Source organism: Amphiprion ocellaris, chromosome 4 (assembly GCF_022539595.1).
Source record: "Amphiprion ocellaris isolate individual 3 ecotype Okinawa chromosome 4, ASM2253959v1, whole genome shotgun sequence".
In the NCBI taxonomy this organism is placed as follows: Eukaryota; Metazoa; Chordata; class Actinopteri; family Pomacentridae; genus Amphiprion; species Amphiprion ocellaris.
The window spans coordinates 22,114,557-22,131,416 of NC_072769.1; the positions used below are offsets into that span (position 1 = coordinate 22,114,557).

Consider the following 16,860-nt stretch of genomic DNA (forward strand, 5'->3'; position numbering starts at 1 on the left):
ATCAATCAGAAATCCAGTCTAGACATTGTTAACGTGGTAAATGACTATTCTAGCTGGATTTTTAATGGAATATCTACATAGGGGTACAGAGGAACATTTCCAGCAACCATCACTCCTGTGTTCTAATGCTACATTGTGTTAGCTAATGGTGTTGAAAGGCTAAATGATGATTAGAAAACCCTTGTACAATTATGTTAGCACATGAATAAAAGTATGAATTTTCATTGAAAACATGAAATTGTCTGGGTGACCCCAAAGTTTTGAACTGTAGTGTAAGTCAATTTTTAAATTATTTATAGCAACTTTAAGTAAGATAAGATAAAATAAAATAAGATAACATACAGAAATATACTCTATAATGATAATTAGTATTATTAGCTGTTAGTATATTTTTGAAAAACATTTCTATTTTTTATTTCACATTCACTCTTAACTCCATCATATACACTCAAGCTAATTGTTAGCTTCCATATGTTTGTTGTTAGGGATTTTCACAGATTGAAAAAAGCCTAGTTGCCTGTTTATACAGCTGGATAATACGCAGCATAAACACTAATTTTGGAGTTGTGTTCATCAGCTATCAGTCCATGTAATGCTTTGCAGTTCTTTATTCAATTCACAGCATCAAAATGATCAAATGAAAAATGGATTTGAAACTTTTAGTGTACATTTGATTTGATGACTTTGCATTCAGTTCTTATTTTTTTAATAGTTCTCATTTACATTGTTGCTTCAGAATCATATATTTGAAGATATTCATTTTTTTTCTCTGTTTTGCGCTTGTGATTGGACCATACCATTAGCACCCAAAGAAGTGCACAGCCAGTCATGGACCCAGTAGTGCCATGAAAGTCACCCATAATTTATTAGCCACACTATGTAAGGCATTAATAAAATGTTAAACTATAGCTAGTCTATGACATAATGGCATCTTTCTTTCATTTATTCAACAATTTGTATAGCAATTCATTAATACATTTATTTATTTATTTATTCATATTTTAGAATGTGTCCTCTTACAGAAACACACACAGAATATTAACAGTACATTGGCCTGTGTTTCTCGTCTTGGATGAATGCTCACATACATCTGGAGACTCTCTCAAAACAGTGTATCAGATAACTTATTGCACGGTCAGATGTGCTGCCTATTGTGGTGGTGCTGCTGGGTCTGTGGCTGGCTGTGCTAATGGTACAGTCCAACCACAGTGCGAAACACAGAAATACAAAATTAGACTGGGTATTTTTTTTTACCTAAAGAAATGTAACTTTGAGGCAATAACGCATATGGGAACAATTGTCATCCATTTGTGAAGTAATCAAAGAAATAGCTAATGAGTTTCAGACCATTTTTCATTTCATTAATTGGATTCATTAGATTTACACGGACAATCTGCAACATTTCCAGCTGTTTTATTGTTGGGAACAGTGGTGAGAGTGATTATCATCCAGTACTAATGTTACAGTATTGATTAGCGCATCCTAATTTTATGTTAAAAGATATAATTAGCTTACCTTGTGTGAAGGTCTTGACGCTGTCATTGCCCAGCGCAGTGTTCATGATGAAGCCATGCAGTGGAGCCTCAGACACAGTGTACTTAAGGACCCTTTGGGGACTGTCTCGGTCTTCCGATCTGAGGACTTTGCTGGTGATCAGAAAGCCCAGGTGTCCTGTCTGGAGGACTTTTAGTGAGGCGGCAGCCTTGTTAACCACAATCTGGGGGACACCGTTGTCAACTGTATTGATATAAATGGTCATCATTTGGGGTTTGCGTGTTTCATACACAGTATCGGGGAAGACATAAAAGTCGGTATGCGTGCCATCTGTGACAGTGAAAGAGAAGCTGTCCTCGTTGGTCTCGGTGCTGTCATGCTTATAGCTGATAAGGTTCTCATTCAGGTCCTGCTTGGTGAATGTTGTGATTGGTTTAGTGTTGTTGAAAAGCAGCTGGCCATGCACTGGCACCTGAGTGACGATGAAACGCAACAGGTTGTCAGGGGTGTCGCGATCCTCAGCTGTCAACTCAAATGGTGTGATGAGTTTGGTTTCTCCCTCCTCCACAACCAGCTTGCTTATAGTCAAAACAGGTTTTTTATTATCTACATCAGTGATGGACACTCTGAATGTTCGGAAGACAGGATTGTAACCATCTGTCACCTCAAACTCAAAGCTGTCCATTTTCATCTCATCATCAGAGGTGTGGATGTAGTAGATCTTGTTGCCAGCCAGCTGCAGTTGGGTGAAAGTGGAAATGGGAACTCCTGGGTGATCAGTACACTCTAAGTGTCCTCTGCTAGGTGCTCTTGTGATACTAAAGCTGAGGTATTCATCTGGACTGTTGATGTCAGTGGTGCTGAGGAGGTCAGTGGTAAGAGTTACTTTGCCACCTTCTTTGAGAGTCACACCTTTGTTGACGACGTCTGGAAAAACCATGTCAATACTTCCAATGTTGATGTAAAAGTAACGGTCAATAAGTGGATTGAGGCCATCGGTGACGTCAAATTTCAGCAAGTCACGGATTCCTTCCTGTCCTGTGTGTACATACTGAATGAGTTGTTTGTCGATTTCGTCCTGTGTGAAATTCATTCCCAGGGTGATGTTCCCTAAAACGTCACCAAATTTACTGATACGTTGGAGGTAGCCTTGGCCAGGACCATATCGCACAACATAGGTGAGCTCTTTGTCTTCGGAGTCAAGATCAGTTGCTTTTAAAATCCTGTTGCTGATGACTTTTGTCTCTCCAATCTCAACGTCAAGGCCATCGTTTATGGCCATTCTTGGGGTCTCATCATCAACAGGAATAACCATGATGAGAACAGTCTTTTCCTCTTTGTGTTTCCCATCAGATAACCTGACTTCAAAGCTGTCCTCTTTGGTTTCAGAGTCATCATGCTCATAGACAATGTTGGAAGCTTCTTTGATCTGTTCCAAGTTGAACTTGTCTACAGGGATTGTGCCTGTGCTGAGTTGCTGAACTATTGTGCCATGCTTTGGATTTTTGATGATCTCAAAGTGCAGCTCATCCCCAGGGATGTCAGCATCAGCTGCGTTCAGAATTGGCGTGTCAATGACCAGACTCATGCCCTCCATCACCACAAACTCACGGATGAAAATCTCAGGCTTCTCATCATTAGCTGGGATGATGACTATGGGGAAGAAATGGCGTTCAGAAAAGTTAATCCCATCGGAGCAGCGGAAAGTGAAACGATCCTCCACAGGTTCAACCCCTTTGTGGATGCTTTGGACGTAGTAGATATGACCGAGGGCGATGTCTTTAATCGTAAAGGCAGTGATGGCTGTCCCAGCTCTGGACTTCTCTGAACCTGCAGCTGGGGAAATGTTCTCCACATAACCAGATGTTGGTTGGACAATGATGGTGCACAGGATGTCATCATTGTTGGTGTCAATATCCTCAGCTTGAATGTGATCCAGAGTAATGACATTCTTTTCCCCCTCCACTACAACAAACTGCTCTCCAACGCTGACAATAGGTGGGATGCTGTCAACAGGAAGGATGGTGACGTGAACTGTCACACCTTGGACCTTGTTTCCACCAACGACCCACTGATCTGACATATCAGACAGAGTGAGGTTGAATGAGTCATGTTCCTTGACTGGACCAATTTCACCGGATGTATGAGCGTAAACCACCATCCCGTTAATGATGTCCTCCTGGGTGAATCTCTCAGCAGGAGCACCATTAACCAGGATTTCACCCAGTCTGGGAGGTTCTTCGACAATAAAGGTGAGCATGAGGTCGTCCGTGTCTTCATCGCGGCCCTGAATGACATTACTTGTTATCTCCGTTGCTCCATTCTCCAGTACATCAATGGAAGCGCCGAGCAGGCCGGCTGGAAGCATAATTGTGGGGGTCTCATCATCGACTGGCTCGATGGTGATCTTCATGGTGATGGGCACCTCGTGGAAACCGTCACTTACAGCGAGTTTGATGACATCACTGAGGGATTCCTCTCCTCCATGGATGTAAGTTAAACGGCCATTTGCGATGTCCTCAAGCACAAATGTTTCACCATTTGACATGTCAATCCCTAAATACTGCAGCAGCCCATACTGAGGAATCTGGGTCACGGTGAAGATGATATTTTCATCATCTGTATCTGTGTCAGTGGCATGCAGCTCTTTCTTTGTGATAATATAGGCACTTCTTTCCATAACGGTGAACCCTGTGTTGGTGATAAGTGGGGGTTTGTTGTCAACTGGCTGCAGGAATATAGTGAAGAGTCCATCTGCTGTGTTACCAGCTGTGTCTTCCACAGTGAATGTGAACTGAGCCACTTTTGGAGTGATGCCCAGTTCCTGGTCTGGAGGCTTGTAAGCTACTTTGTGGTGATTAACCTGGGCTTGCGTAAAGTCTGTAATTACAGTGTCAGGGCTGTCAGTCAGCACAATTTCCCCCAGGGGAGCTGGATTGTTCTCATCTATGTCGGTCGGAGGCTTAGTGATGGTGTACTTCAGGTCTCTGTCATCTGAGTCCAGATCAGTATAACACAAGAATTTCTTCCTGAAGTATGTGATCTCATATTCCTGGACTGTCATGTGAAGGGTGGTGCCTGAGAAAAGCTCAGGAGCAAGGTCGTCAACAGGATGGATTTTGATGGTGAACATGTGCTCACCTGATTGATTAGGAGGGTCGTTGTCATCCTGGACCCGGAACACAAACTGATCGATCACAGTGGTGGTACTATGGGGCCCGATGTGACGATAGAACAGCTTTCCATCGAGAATATCCTGCTGGAACCATTCAGTTACCACCTGCTCAAACATCTCATCTGTCTCACTGAACTTCCAGAGAGACGGGTCAGACGGTGGCTCTACTTGCCTCAGCAGGAGCTCGCCTACAGTGGAGTACGGTGCTTCCAGGATGAACTTAATAGTGGCGTCTTCTGAATCAATATCTGTTGCACTCAGGATGAAGGGAGAGATCTGCATAATTTCATTCTTGAACAGCACCAGGCCAGTGTTGGCATTAACAATAGGGGGCTCGTCATCGGTGGGGACAATAGTGATGGGGAACAAAAATTCCACTTCATTGCTGCCATCAGTCATTCTAAAAATAATGTTGTCACTATAGGTGTCGCTACCATCATGCTGGTACACAACAATGCCAGCATCTAGATCAGTGGGTGTAAAGAATTTCCTGCGTGAGCCGAGCACGGTGAGGTCTCCGTGCTTTAAGCCATCAACAACTGTGATTCTCACATCCTCCAGGTTATCCTCGTCACTGATCTCTAAATTCTGGGAGCTGGAGAGAGCTCGGGACTGCCCTTCAAACAATAGCTGCCCTGTATTTTTGGTTGCAACTGGAGCCAAGGTATTCATGGGCTTCACCACTATCATAAAAGCAAACGTATCAGACACTGATCCATCTGTATCTACAATTTCAAACTCTAGCTGGAAAATCCTCTCTTGCTCTGAGTCCTCTGAGGGTGGCTTATAAGCTATTTTGAGGTCTTTGATGTCCCTCTGATAGAAGGAGGTGATTGGCAGGTTCTGATCATCTGTGCTGATAATATAACCCTGCTGTGGGTTCAGAGGTGAAGTAATGTTAAAGATTAAATCATCTGGGTCAGATTCGACATCTTCTGCAGCCAGCATGTCGCTTGTAATCGCTGTCATCACAAACTGATCAACCTCCATCATCATCATGGCTACAAAGCTGGGTTTAGGAGCAGTGTTCTCTGCACCTTCTCTGATTCTGACCATCATTTGGAAATACTCTTGCATTATAACGCTGCCTTCATTATCCTGTAGCTCTACCATCATTGGAATATAGTCTCTGTTTGGTGAATTGCTTTTAGCAGTATGTTTGTAGTGAATACCCTGTTTCACAAACTCATCACAGTCAACCATTTGGCCTCTGGGGGGGCCATTCAAAAGAGTGCCATACCTGGGGAGACCTCCAGCGCCGACCAGAGTGGTGATCTTACACTGCGTGACACCATCCTCAAAGGAAAACTCCAGAGCCTTTTTGTCAATAGAGTTGCTGTCTCCATTCAGCTTTTCAACATTAAGGGGCATATTCCTGGTGAGGATCTCAAGCTGCTGGAAGACCACCTCCACCTCCAGCATGAAAGGAACAATAACTGTGTCTGTGTGGGAGTCATAGCGAAGCTGCAGCTTCACGCGATCCTTACTGGGGCTCCGAGATCCAAAATGAGTGTATTTCACTTCATCTGCTCCAAAAGAACAGGGGAACTTCTTAGGGGTCAACATCCCAGGTTTCTGGGCCAGCGGGTCATTGTCCAGAACCGTGATGTGGCAGCGGTCGCCGGGCTGCACTTCTGTTACCAAGTCATTGACAGGATCCAGAAACACAGACCTCCCAAAAGGTACCCTGATCCCATTGTTAGCAATGATGATAGTGTCTTCATTAGGTCCAGACTTTTGGTAATAGAGGTGAGCTGGATCAAATGGCTCTGCATATACTGTGGCAAAGCAGGAGCTCAGAAAGAAAGTCACAAGCAGGCATCTCAAAAATGCCCACTTTTTCCAAAGCTGGGAACTGTGCAGACAACCAGCCATGTCCACTGCTAGTTGCCTTGCAGTTTCTTTAACAAGTCAGCAGCAGCAGGCAGTTTCCTCCCCTGACTGAGGAAAAAGAGTCATCAAAAAAGCAACTTCTCTGTGATGGTTTGTGCCTTGGAATCAGTCCTCTGTGACTCTCTGTTTCTGTGTGGCTACACAGAGGCACAAGTGTGGTGAGTGCTGCAGGGCTGTGCAGGTAATAATGAAACAGCACAAAGTGACAGGCACAGGCTCCTCCTTCTGTCAGTGCAGGAAGGGAGTCTCCAGCCCCCATAGCTAATTTAAGAAAGATCATTGGACAAGACTGTGAAAGTGCTGCCCCAAAGAGCACTTACCCGTCTCCTCCTGTCTCAATGAAAAAAGGGTGGTAGGGGGATCCACTGCAAAAGTGATTTAACCTAATTTACTGGAACTTGTGTTATCAGCAACACTTCCACTGTTCCTGTAGATTGGAAAGAATTTGACTATTTAGTAAATTGCGATACTTCAGTTATATTTTTATGCATCATAATTAAATACAAATATAACAAATACAACCTTTCTTTTTTTTAAGGTTAACTTTCAGAAATTACATACACTGCTGGTCAAAAGGTCAGCCAGACAATTTCATGTTTCCCATGAAACCTCACACTTTTATTCATGTGCTAACATAATTACACAACGGTTTTCTAATCATCAATGAGCCTTTCAACACCATTAGCTAACACAATGTAGCATTAGAACACAGGAGTGATGGTTGCTGGAAATGTTCCTCTGTACCCCTATGGAGATATTCCATTAAAAATCAGCCACTAGAATAGTCCTTTACCACATTAACAATGTCTAGACTGTATTTCTGATTGATTTAATGTTATCTTCATTGAAAAAAAAAATGCTTTTCTTTAAAAAATAAGGACATTTCTAAGTGACCCCAAACTTTTGAACCGCAGTGTACATATATACTGAGTAACTAATCAGAATCACAATCATTTGTGTTGTTGTGTAGGTTTTGAAATGTAAGGAATTTGACTCAGTAACTAGTGACGAATTTGAAACTTGAAAGAAATAAACAAGATAAAAATTGAGTAATTCAAGTCAATAGACAGGAAGTGTTACAAGACAAATGAGAAGAAGGTGCTGGAGGTAAAAAAAAAAAACCCAAAAAAAACAAAAAACAGCAAAACAAAACAAACAAACAAAAAAAACATCCACCAAAAATTTGTATGGCAGTTTGTATTGATACATAGATAATTTATATGAATGTTACCCAAGACATCGAGAACATTTCCATTTCCACAGAGCCTCAGGTTTGAATCCAAAAAAAGGTGAAAGTTTGGCACAAGAGCAAAAATATCAACTGTTCATCCAATAAAACATCAAGGATTTTAAAAACTATAAAGACTACTTGAAGGAAAAAGAAAGGCAAGGACCAGATATCAAGAGGACCAGTGACAAATATAAGTACTTCCTTGACAACTGCTTTGAGGAATATTTTGAGCTGTGTTGTGTTTTCTCTCTCTCTGTGTGAGACCAAACAGTTTCCATACACCTGTGCTGTCAGCTGATGCCAGGTTATTGTCCCTCTCTGTGGGACTAACGGCATCCAGTGCTGAAGCGTCACGACCTCAGAGGCGCTTTTACTCGTGAACGGAACACAAACATCTTCACACATCACACAGGTCATCTATTGTGTTGATAATGACACTAAAGTTTGCATTCAATCCGGATTTCTTCTCTAATATATTCTGGAACTCTAATTAAACCAATGTGACAAATTCACATTCTGCATTTCATCAATTACATTTTCAGAATATCTTCTTTGTCACTAAATTCATCATGCAATTCCTGATGTGATCTTGACACACAGACTTTGACGGTACTGTAATAAAAGGATTGCTCATATCATTCACATATCTCCTAGTCTTAAAGACGCCTTTATCCCCTCTGAAGCGGTGTGTAAAATCACACAGGTCAGTGACGATACATCGGAATACATAGCTGACTTCAAAGTAGAAAAGCCAAGGTTTATTACTGCTTACTGCTTCAGTTATTCAGCTTAAATGCACATCTGTAACACATTAGATGACACAGGTGCCATGCATTCAGTTTCCATTCAAATACATACAGCACCATTCCAAAGTTTGGGGTCACTTAGAAATGTTCTTATTTTTGAAAGAAGAGCTTTTTTTTCAATGAAGATAACACTATATGAATCATAAATCCAGTCCAGACATCATTAATGTGGTAAATGACTATTCTAGCTGGAGACGGCTGATTTTTAATGGAATATCTACATAGAGGTACAGAGGAACATTTCCAGTAACCATCACTCCTGTGTTCTAATGCTACATTGTGTTAGCTAATGGTGTTGAAAGGCTAATTGATGATTAGAAAACCCTTGTGCAGTTATGTTAGTACATGAAAAAAAAAAGTGTGAGTTGTCATGGGAAACATGAAATTGTCCGGATGACCCCAAACTTTTGAACGGTAGTGTATGTATATTTAAAATGTTTAGCTCTGCAATATAATATAAAACTTGATAAAAACAGATTGGTTTTTAACAACCCACAATGGGTCACTCCTTGTTTCGAGATGAATGTCAGATTTAAGTCAGGGAAAATCCCTTGCTACAGTTTGACACCATCTGCATATCTGACGCAGGCAAGTCCATCCATCCATTATCTGTACACCACTTCATCCTCATTAGGGTCATGGGGAGCTGGAGTCTATCCCAGCTGACTTAGGGTGAAGGCAGGGGACACCTGGAGGACAGGTCACCAGTCTATCACAGGGCTACTTAGAGACAAGCAATCACACTCACATTCACATATACAGACAATTTAGAATCACCAATTAACCTCATCATGTTTTTGGACTGTGGGAGGAAGCCGGAGAACCTGGAGAAAACCCACGTATGCACAGTGAGAACAAGGAAACTCCAGGCAGAAAGATCCCAGGAAGGCGGGGACGCAAACCAAGGATCTTCTAGCTGCAAGACAACAGTACTAACCACCAAGACACTGTGCAGCCATGCAGGTAAGTGTTTTTTTTGTTTTTTATTTTGCAAAACTGAAGAATTAAATATAGTTCTAGCAATGCAAGTTCAAGCAAAGATGAAATATGCGATGCAAACACTTCCAGCAGACTTTTTCTGCAGCGATACTGACAAAGCAGACCGCTGAGAAATCAAGCAGTCACACTGGATGCAGTGAGAATGTGAGAATGTGTACTCAGTTCACTGCACAAGGTCATGTTAAGATAAAAATACCTAGTAGCCTTTTATGGATCATCTTTTGAGTCGAGCCTGACACTTGATGAAGCGATCCGTGTCCGTGGCTGAAATATTTTCCCACTATTCTTCCAGCCGCAGTGCTTTAAATTTATGATTCTTTTGATTTATTGTCACTAATGTCAGTGATTCGATATAACAGGATGAGTCTAATTTAAAACAAAAAAATCAACATGACACAATTCATCAACTTAATGCTCATAATGATGCACAAGAATTCAGTGTTGATCATTTGCTGCAAGTAGGACGCCTACATCCATTAACACAAGATAACATTTTATTTTTGTTTACACTTAATGATTAATCTTAACACTGTAACTTCAGCCGTTTATATTAATATTCTGTAAAAGTGCCTCTGTTCATTGGGGATTGTAATGCTTTTAGGACCACGCTGTGAACCCCTCACCTCAGCTACTTTCCTGTAAGCGTGGGCCAAATAGCAGAGATGCCGTATGCATCCAGGCATTCTCTATCACACTTTTCACTACATCCTCTAAATAAATCTTGCCCTACTCACTTGACGAGCCAAGAATAAAAATGGGACACACACACACCAAACGATGTAACTATAGAAACAAACACAGTAAGCTTTTTATACTCTGTCACTCCTGGATTTCACTCACGTTCCTCGCATCGTGAAGAAAATGAAGAGCTGAGGACTAAAGCAGCAACTTATCATGTTGAGAAAACCGTGGATTCCTCATTAATCAAGGTGCAGCTCTACAGATCTACAGATGAGTGGAGAACAGATACTAGATGTGTTTGTTCTCGAGCTACAGCGCGACATTCATTTAGCCATTAACTTGGCTTTCTCCAAATTAGACATTAAAGACACAACATGCCTTTAATAAGTACTAAGGTAAACAGAGCGAGGCACTGGGTGGAGGCCAGGCTCCACTGCCCAGGATCAACTCATCATCCAGCGGGAAGCTCATGATGACAGCAGCCACTAATGACCTCATGATAGATGGAAAACAAAGACCGAGCACATCCCACCTCTTTATCCTTAAAAGCCATGCAGACGGAGGTTTTGCTTTCTTTCCTTTCTGTGCAGCTGCTACGTCTATCAGGACAAAGCTGTGGTCTGATCCAGAGCTCCATCATTTTTGTGACACAGACTCTAGTCCTTCAGTGAACATGCGTTTTCTTTTTAATCACACATTTGTCATAATGTGGCCTCTTCACAGCATGTTACTGTAGCGATGTGACTTTTTAGTCGTGCCCTTGCGATCGCATTGTTGGTTGGTCAACTGTCCACTTTGCTCCACACTGAAATGTCTTCAACAGCTCAGATTAATCTTTGACTGAATCATCATCTAGCACCACCCATGAGGACCCGTTTGTGAACCAATTATAATGGAAATGGTAATGATTGGGGTCAAACCATAGATCAGAAATCACAAATCAGTAACAAATCACACATCTGTGAAGCAGAGAGTTAGTGAGCTTGTCAGTGCTGATTTGTGGATGTTGTCTGACTGTCCCTAAAGAGTTTAATGAAGTTGATAGGCATTTTTGGGGACAAGATCACCTAGTCAGACACTTCCATCCAGGTCTGTCTGAAACTTTGTCTTTTATAGCTGCGGCCCTCAATAACTTGCCAGCATTCAACATGCCAACAGCTCGTTCTTGTCTGTCTCTGGTATTGTGTCACTTGAATAAAGCAACATTTTAAGGTGGGCTTTTATAGTCACTGGTCAAAGCAGTGTCTGTGTACTGGTCAAGCTATCTGATCATTGTCTTTTAAAGCTACTACTGATGAGGGTGTGGATTCACTCAGTGGTTGAAAATAAGCTTTCAGGTTATAATAAGGTTAAAAGCTTGAAAACTTTGTGTGCACAACTGCCTTGTGCAAATGAAATCTTTCTCTAATGAGAGCACTTTCAATGACGTTTTGAACTTTTTCTCTAAGTTGGAGATGAAGACCATCTGTACACTGCTTTTGTAAAAACATGAATGTAAAAGAGAAAAGTTTGTTGCTGCACTTCCACATTTATGATGTACACTATCGTTCAAAAGTTTAGGGTCATCCAGACAATTTCATGTTTTCCCTGAAAACTCACACTTTTATTCATGTGCTCACATAATTGCACAAGGGTTTTCTAATCATCAATTAACCTTTCAACACAATTAGGTAACACAATGTAGCATTAGAACCCAGGAAGTGATGGTTGTTGGAAATGTTCCTCTGTACCCCTATGTAGATATTCCATTAAAAATCAGCCATTTGCAGCTAGAACAGTCATTTACCCCACTGACAATGTCTAGATTGTATTTCTGATTGATTTAATGTTATCTTCATTGAAAAAATGCTTTTCTTCAAGAAATAAGAACATTTGTAAGTGACCCCAAACTAGAAAACCCTTGTACAATTATGTTAGCACATGAATAAAAGTGTGAGTTTTCATGGAAAACATGAAATTTGTCTGGGTGACCCCAAACTTTTGAATGGTAGTGCACGTCTTAAACTTAAATCATTACAACATTCCACAACTTAACACACTGACAGAAGCTTTAATGGATGTTGTGCTTGTACAAAAGCCAGATTTTTAGTGATCATTTTTCACATTCTGAGCCTGTCCATAACGCTTATCACCTGTGAACATCTCAAACATTCATTGAGCAGATGAACAGTTCAGACCAGCTGTGTCTTTGATGGATCGCCATCGATGTGTGTGTGTGCATGAGTGTATCTGGAAGGTCAACTACAGATCAAAGAACGAGTATTCAGGTCAATAAGTAATTATACTGTATGAATCACAGTGTGTGCATTCAATACACTGATACAGATAAGTTAAAACATCAACAGACATCATTAAGTAAACCTCCAATTATATTTTCCTGCAGTGATCCTTTCACATTTTTGTCTTTTTCTTGCACTGGGATAAAGTAAGTTTCATTTCTGAGTTAATTTTGCCATTTTGTAGGGATGTGGCATCACATTTTGATTATTTTTCTACTGAATCAGTTTGCTTTTGTATTTAGAGTTTTATTACAGAAACAAATCTAATTGTTTACAATGTGAATGAAAAAAAAATCTGGTCCCTGAAGACAATAAGAAAGAGTAATATCCCTTTTATTTACTGGCCACCTGACCAATGATCTCAACTTCAGTTGGTTCACATGTAAACAAGGAAAGCATTCTACTTTTTGTTGCCCATAGACATAAGGAAACATGTTGAATCTTGCAACATCTCATCTCAAGACGTTTTAAAGTCAAAATCTACACACAGATGAGAAGGCGTTTGCGATTTGCGTTGTTGGTGATCATGTGTCACCAGTGGTTTGTCCTTTTAATGGAATCTTTTGCGATAAAGACCTCAGTCTACAGAAATGAACTGATTCTATAAAAGCTGTAAAAGGAAAACTTGTTCAGGATCAGCTGCAGAACACGATAAGCATTACCAAAGAGGTGCTCCAAGGTTCAGTGCTGGGACCCATTTTATTTTCAATCTGGACACTGTTTTTCACTCGGCACTGAGACTTGTTACTGGCTGTAATCGTCTCACCCATCATTGTGAATTGTATTTCTTTTAAGGTATTTTATTGGCCATAGTAGATAAGTTAGGTGAGAGGCAGGCAGGAAAGTAGGAGAAAGACCTGCAATAAAGGGCCGTGAGCTGGAATCAAACCAGGCTGCTGCATTGGTGACTATAGCCCTTGTTTATGGGTCACCTGCTCAACCTGTTGAGCTACCTGAGAGACACAAATTGTACTTTATATCGAACTTGCCTTCTTTGAGTGCACACATTGGTTGACTCTAATTTATAAGGCTCAAAGAACAAACAGTTGCTATGCCTCACGTTCCTGCACTACTCTTGTTTTATCTGTTCCTCGTGTAAGGACCGAATTTGGACAAAAAGCTTTCAGCTTTGCTGTCCCCTCAGCATGGAATACTCTACAGACTGAACTGAAACTGTCTGAATTTTTCCAGCCTTCCATTCTATCCTGAGGGATAGACAGCATGAAACCATTGAACAGTGATTGTCCTTTTAAATCTTAAATTGTTGTTTGCTATCTGTGTTACAGCTCCTGCATTTTTTTTAATTTTAAAACATTTTTGCACGTTCAAAAATTGTATGTTTTAACTTACTTAACCTCCTTGTAGCGGTTTTTATGACATGTGCTGTTGACCTCTTGGCCAGGTCACTCTTGTGAAAAAGATCCTGATCTCAATGAGTTTTATCTGGTTAAATTTTTTAAAAAGCAGCTCGGTGAAGAAGCTGACAGATTCTTTGAAAACAAGCTTTGACATCAGAGAGGTAGCTCACCCCCGATAAACTCCTTGTCTCCTCAGAATAGCCGAAGAAGATTTCCCCCCGCATTCTCTTTGCTCTCGCGCTACTCGCTAGCATCCTAATCATCCTGCCTGTTGTAAATATACACTGCGTATAAATAGAGGATCCTGAGACCTGAGACATTTGGATCCAGTTCCGAGGAGGAAGAGGTTTGTGTTCTGCTGCACTGGGTGGTTTGGTGCAGGGTGTCCATGACTGCGGTCAGGTTGGAGGGGCGACTCGCACAAATTTTAGAAGCGCTCTTGCCGTCACTGCTGCGCTGTGGCCTCAGTGCAACATTTCATCTGCTTAATGGTGGATTAAAGCATCCTGTGGGCAGATTGATATAGGTCGATGCTATCACTTGTCTTTAAACGGGAGAGGAAGCCCATGGAAACAGGCTGGATATAGCAGCTGGATCAGCCCCAAACACTGGGCAGGTCATCGCTGTAGATGGAAATTATAAAAATATTATATGCCTCGTTAAATTCAACAGGAAACATACATGTATATATCTAGGCTTGTTCTTTAGTGATGAACTTGAAATGGATACAGCAGTTAACTGAGCTTTATTGTGTGTCGAACTGCGAACTCATGTATTTCATATGGATGTACTTTAGCACTAATAAATATTATGCAACTTGCAGCCAATATAGGTTTAATTAGCACCACTTTTACCCTGACTACACATCTATTAAAAGAACAGCTGTGACAAATGGAGAAAAGTGGCTGCTTTTCCAGGAGTGTGTGCAATAGTGTCGGGGTATTCTTATCTTTTACTACTGTAATGGCATATGACATGATATCGGCAAAAATATGTTGGACAAAGTTACATTATTTTTATTTGATACCCTCAAAAGACATTCACATCACAGAAATTAGTGAAACAGAAACTTTTATGGCTCCAAATGAGGAGATGACAGAGCAAAATGCAGCAACTACAAAACAAAAAAAGCAAAAGCAAAAAAAAATAGCATTGCATCCAAAATTGATGCAAGAATAATTAGATAAGCACTCAGAGAGCACAGTACTCCACCAGGGCTGTTCATTCCCCCATAAGGCATTGTCAGAAATGCAGCATTTTTTTTAACTTCGTCAAGGAACGCGGTGGAGTTCTGTGACCATCGACATACATTTGTCTGTTTGTCTGTTAGCAAAAACGGACTTGGATGAAAATTTCAGGGAAGGTCAGAAATTCGATTTTGGCAGTGATGCAGCTTATAGTCTGGATCCACGGATTTGTTAAAGATTTCTGTGTCATTACGAGATAGCGGCACGGCTTCAGTGTAACTATGACAACAAGTGAACACTACATCAGCTGCCTGCTGATGATCACATGATTGTGATCCTTCTACAAATCAACCGCTGCAGACTTGTTTGTGGGAAATGATACGATGAACAACTGATTAAATTGTGGGGGTGTTTCCGAATCCCATCAGTCCCTCTGAACGCTACATATTTAGGTCACTTGATTCAGTATCCATACATAACGTACACATGCATGACACACGCCTGTGATCAGCACAAGGTCATTTTTTATTAAAAATTTCATCCGTCGGAAATGATACAAGGAATGAGCAGCCTTGACAGAGTACTCTGCTCTCTGAGTGCTTTTCTTGTTTTAGAAATGCAGCATTTGTTTATTAGTTATTGATGATCAGAAATCACCATAGAATGTGGCCATTTAATATAGATGTACCCACAAAATGACCTTCCCCATATCACTGCCAATCACTTGGTCCTTGTGCCATTTCTGACCTTCCCTGAAAATTTTATCCAAATCCATTTTTGAATAATGTTGCAAACAGAGAGACAGACAGACAAACGTACGCTGATCATCACATAACTCTGCCAAGGTACGTGGTGGAGTTATGAGACGATCGATGTACCTTGGCGGAGTAATAGTTTAAATCAGACCACCTTAATAAAATGTTTATATATAATATGATTATTATTGTTGTACTGTATGCATACCAAAAATACTATAATGTAGAAAAAGTAATATTTTTTTTTCAGGATACCTGTGGTTGGGAAAATAGTAGTTAACCTCCTACAGACTGCCAATGCTTGTCTACACAATTATTTATGATTTTATGTATGTTGTTTATGTAGCGAAGAGATCATTAATACTGATGCTGAAAAATTTAAAACTGTGTACCTTATTGTAAAATTCTGACATTAGCATTTAATCTATAGATCTAGCAGCTACTTTTAACACACTTTTCAACATACACAAAATTAGTTATTAATAAAAATAGGTAAAAAGCTAAACTCAGGTGACATTTAACTCTGAAAATGCTGCTGTGTTCCAAAAAAACACATTTAAAAAAAGTGAATTCAATGAATTCCATTTTCCAAGAAGTGATCTTTTTCACTGGGGTCGCTTCACTTTTTTATTGGGTCTGAAAGAGAGGGAAAGGAAAACAGAATAATGAAAACAATGTATCCTGTCCTACAGTCATGTGTCCCGAAATCACCTGCTTTTCCCACTTGTAACTTCTGCTTTGGCCAAGTTTATGTGGCCTTTGACTTGACCTCTGACCTCTGAGGAGAAACATCTGTTTGAGGGAAAGGACAACTGACATAATCCCAGTCCACAACTACTGATGTGATTTACTCTTAATCATCAAGAGTTTACAAAACTAGTGTAGCACATCGGGGTGATGTGACACTGGGAGGGCTCATCTTTGTTTTGTCCAAATATTTTTATAAATAAATACTCAGTTATCTAGTGACACTACTGTTCAAAAGTTTGGGGTCACTTAGAA

General features: G+C 40.6%; 1 protein-coding gene across 1 annotated transcript in view; it reads right to left on the reverse strand.

Annotated features, from left to right (window-relative positions):
* The window catches only part of frem3 (Fras1 related extracellular matrix 3), a 43,396-nt gene extending 36,652 nt beyond the window's left edge, over positions 1–6,744 (reverse strand). Inside the window, exon 1 of the mRNA XM_023289035.3 lies at positions 1,516–6,744. Coding sequence (XP_023144803.2) covers positions 1,516–6,544 — 5,029 coding nt within the window. The 5' untranslated portion in view covers positions 6,545–6,744. The remainder of the gene's footprint in view (positions 1–1,515) is intronic.
* Between the last annotated feature and the right edge of the window lie 10,116 nt (positions 6,745–16,860).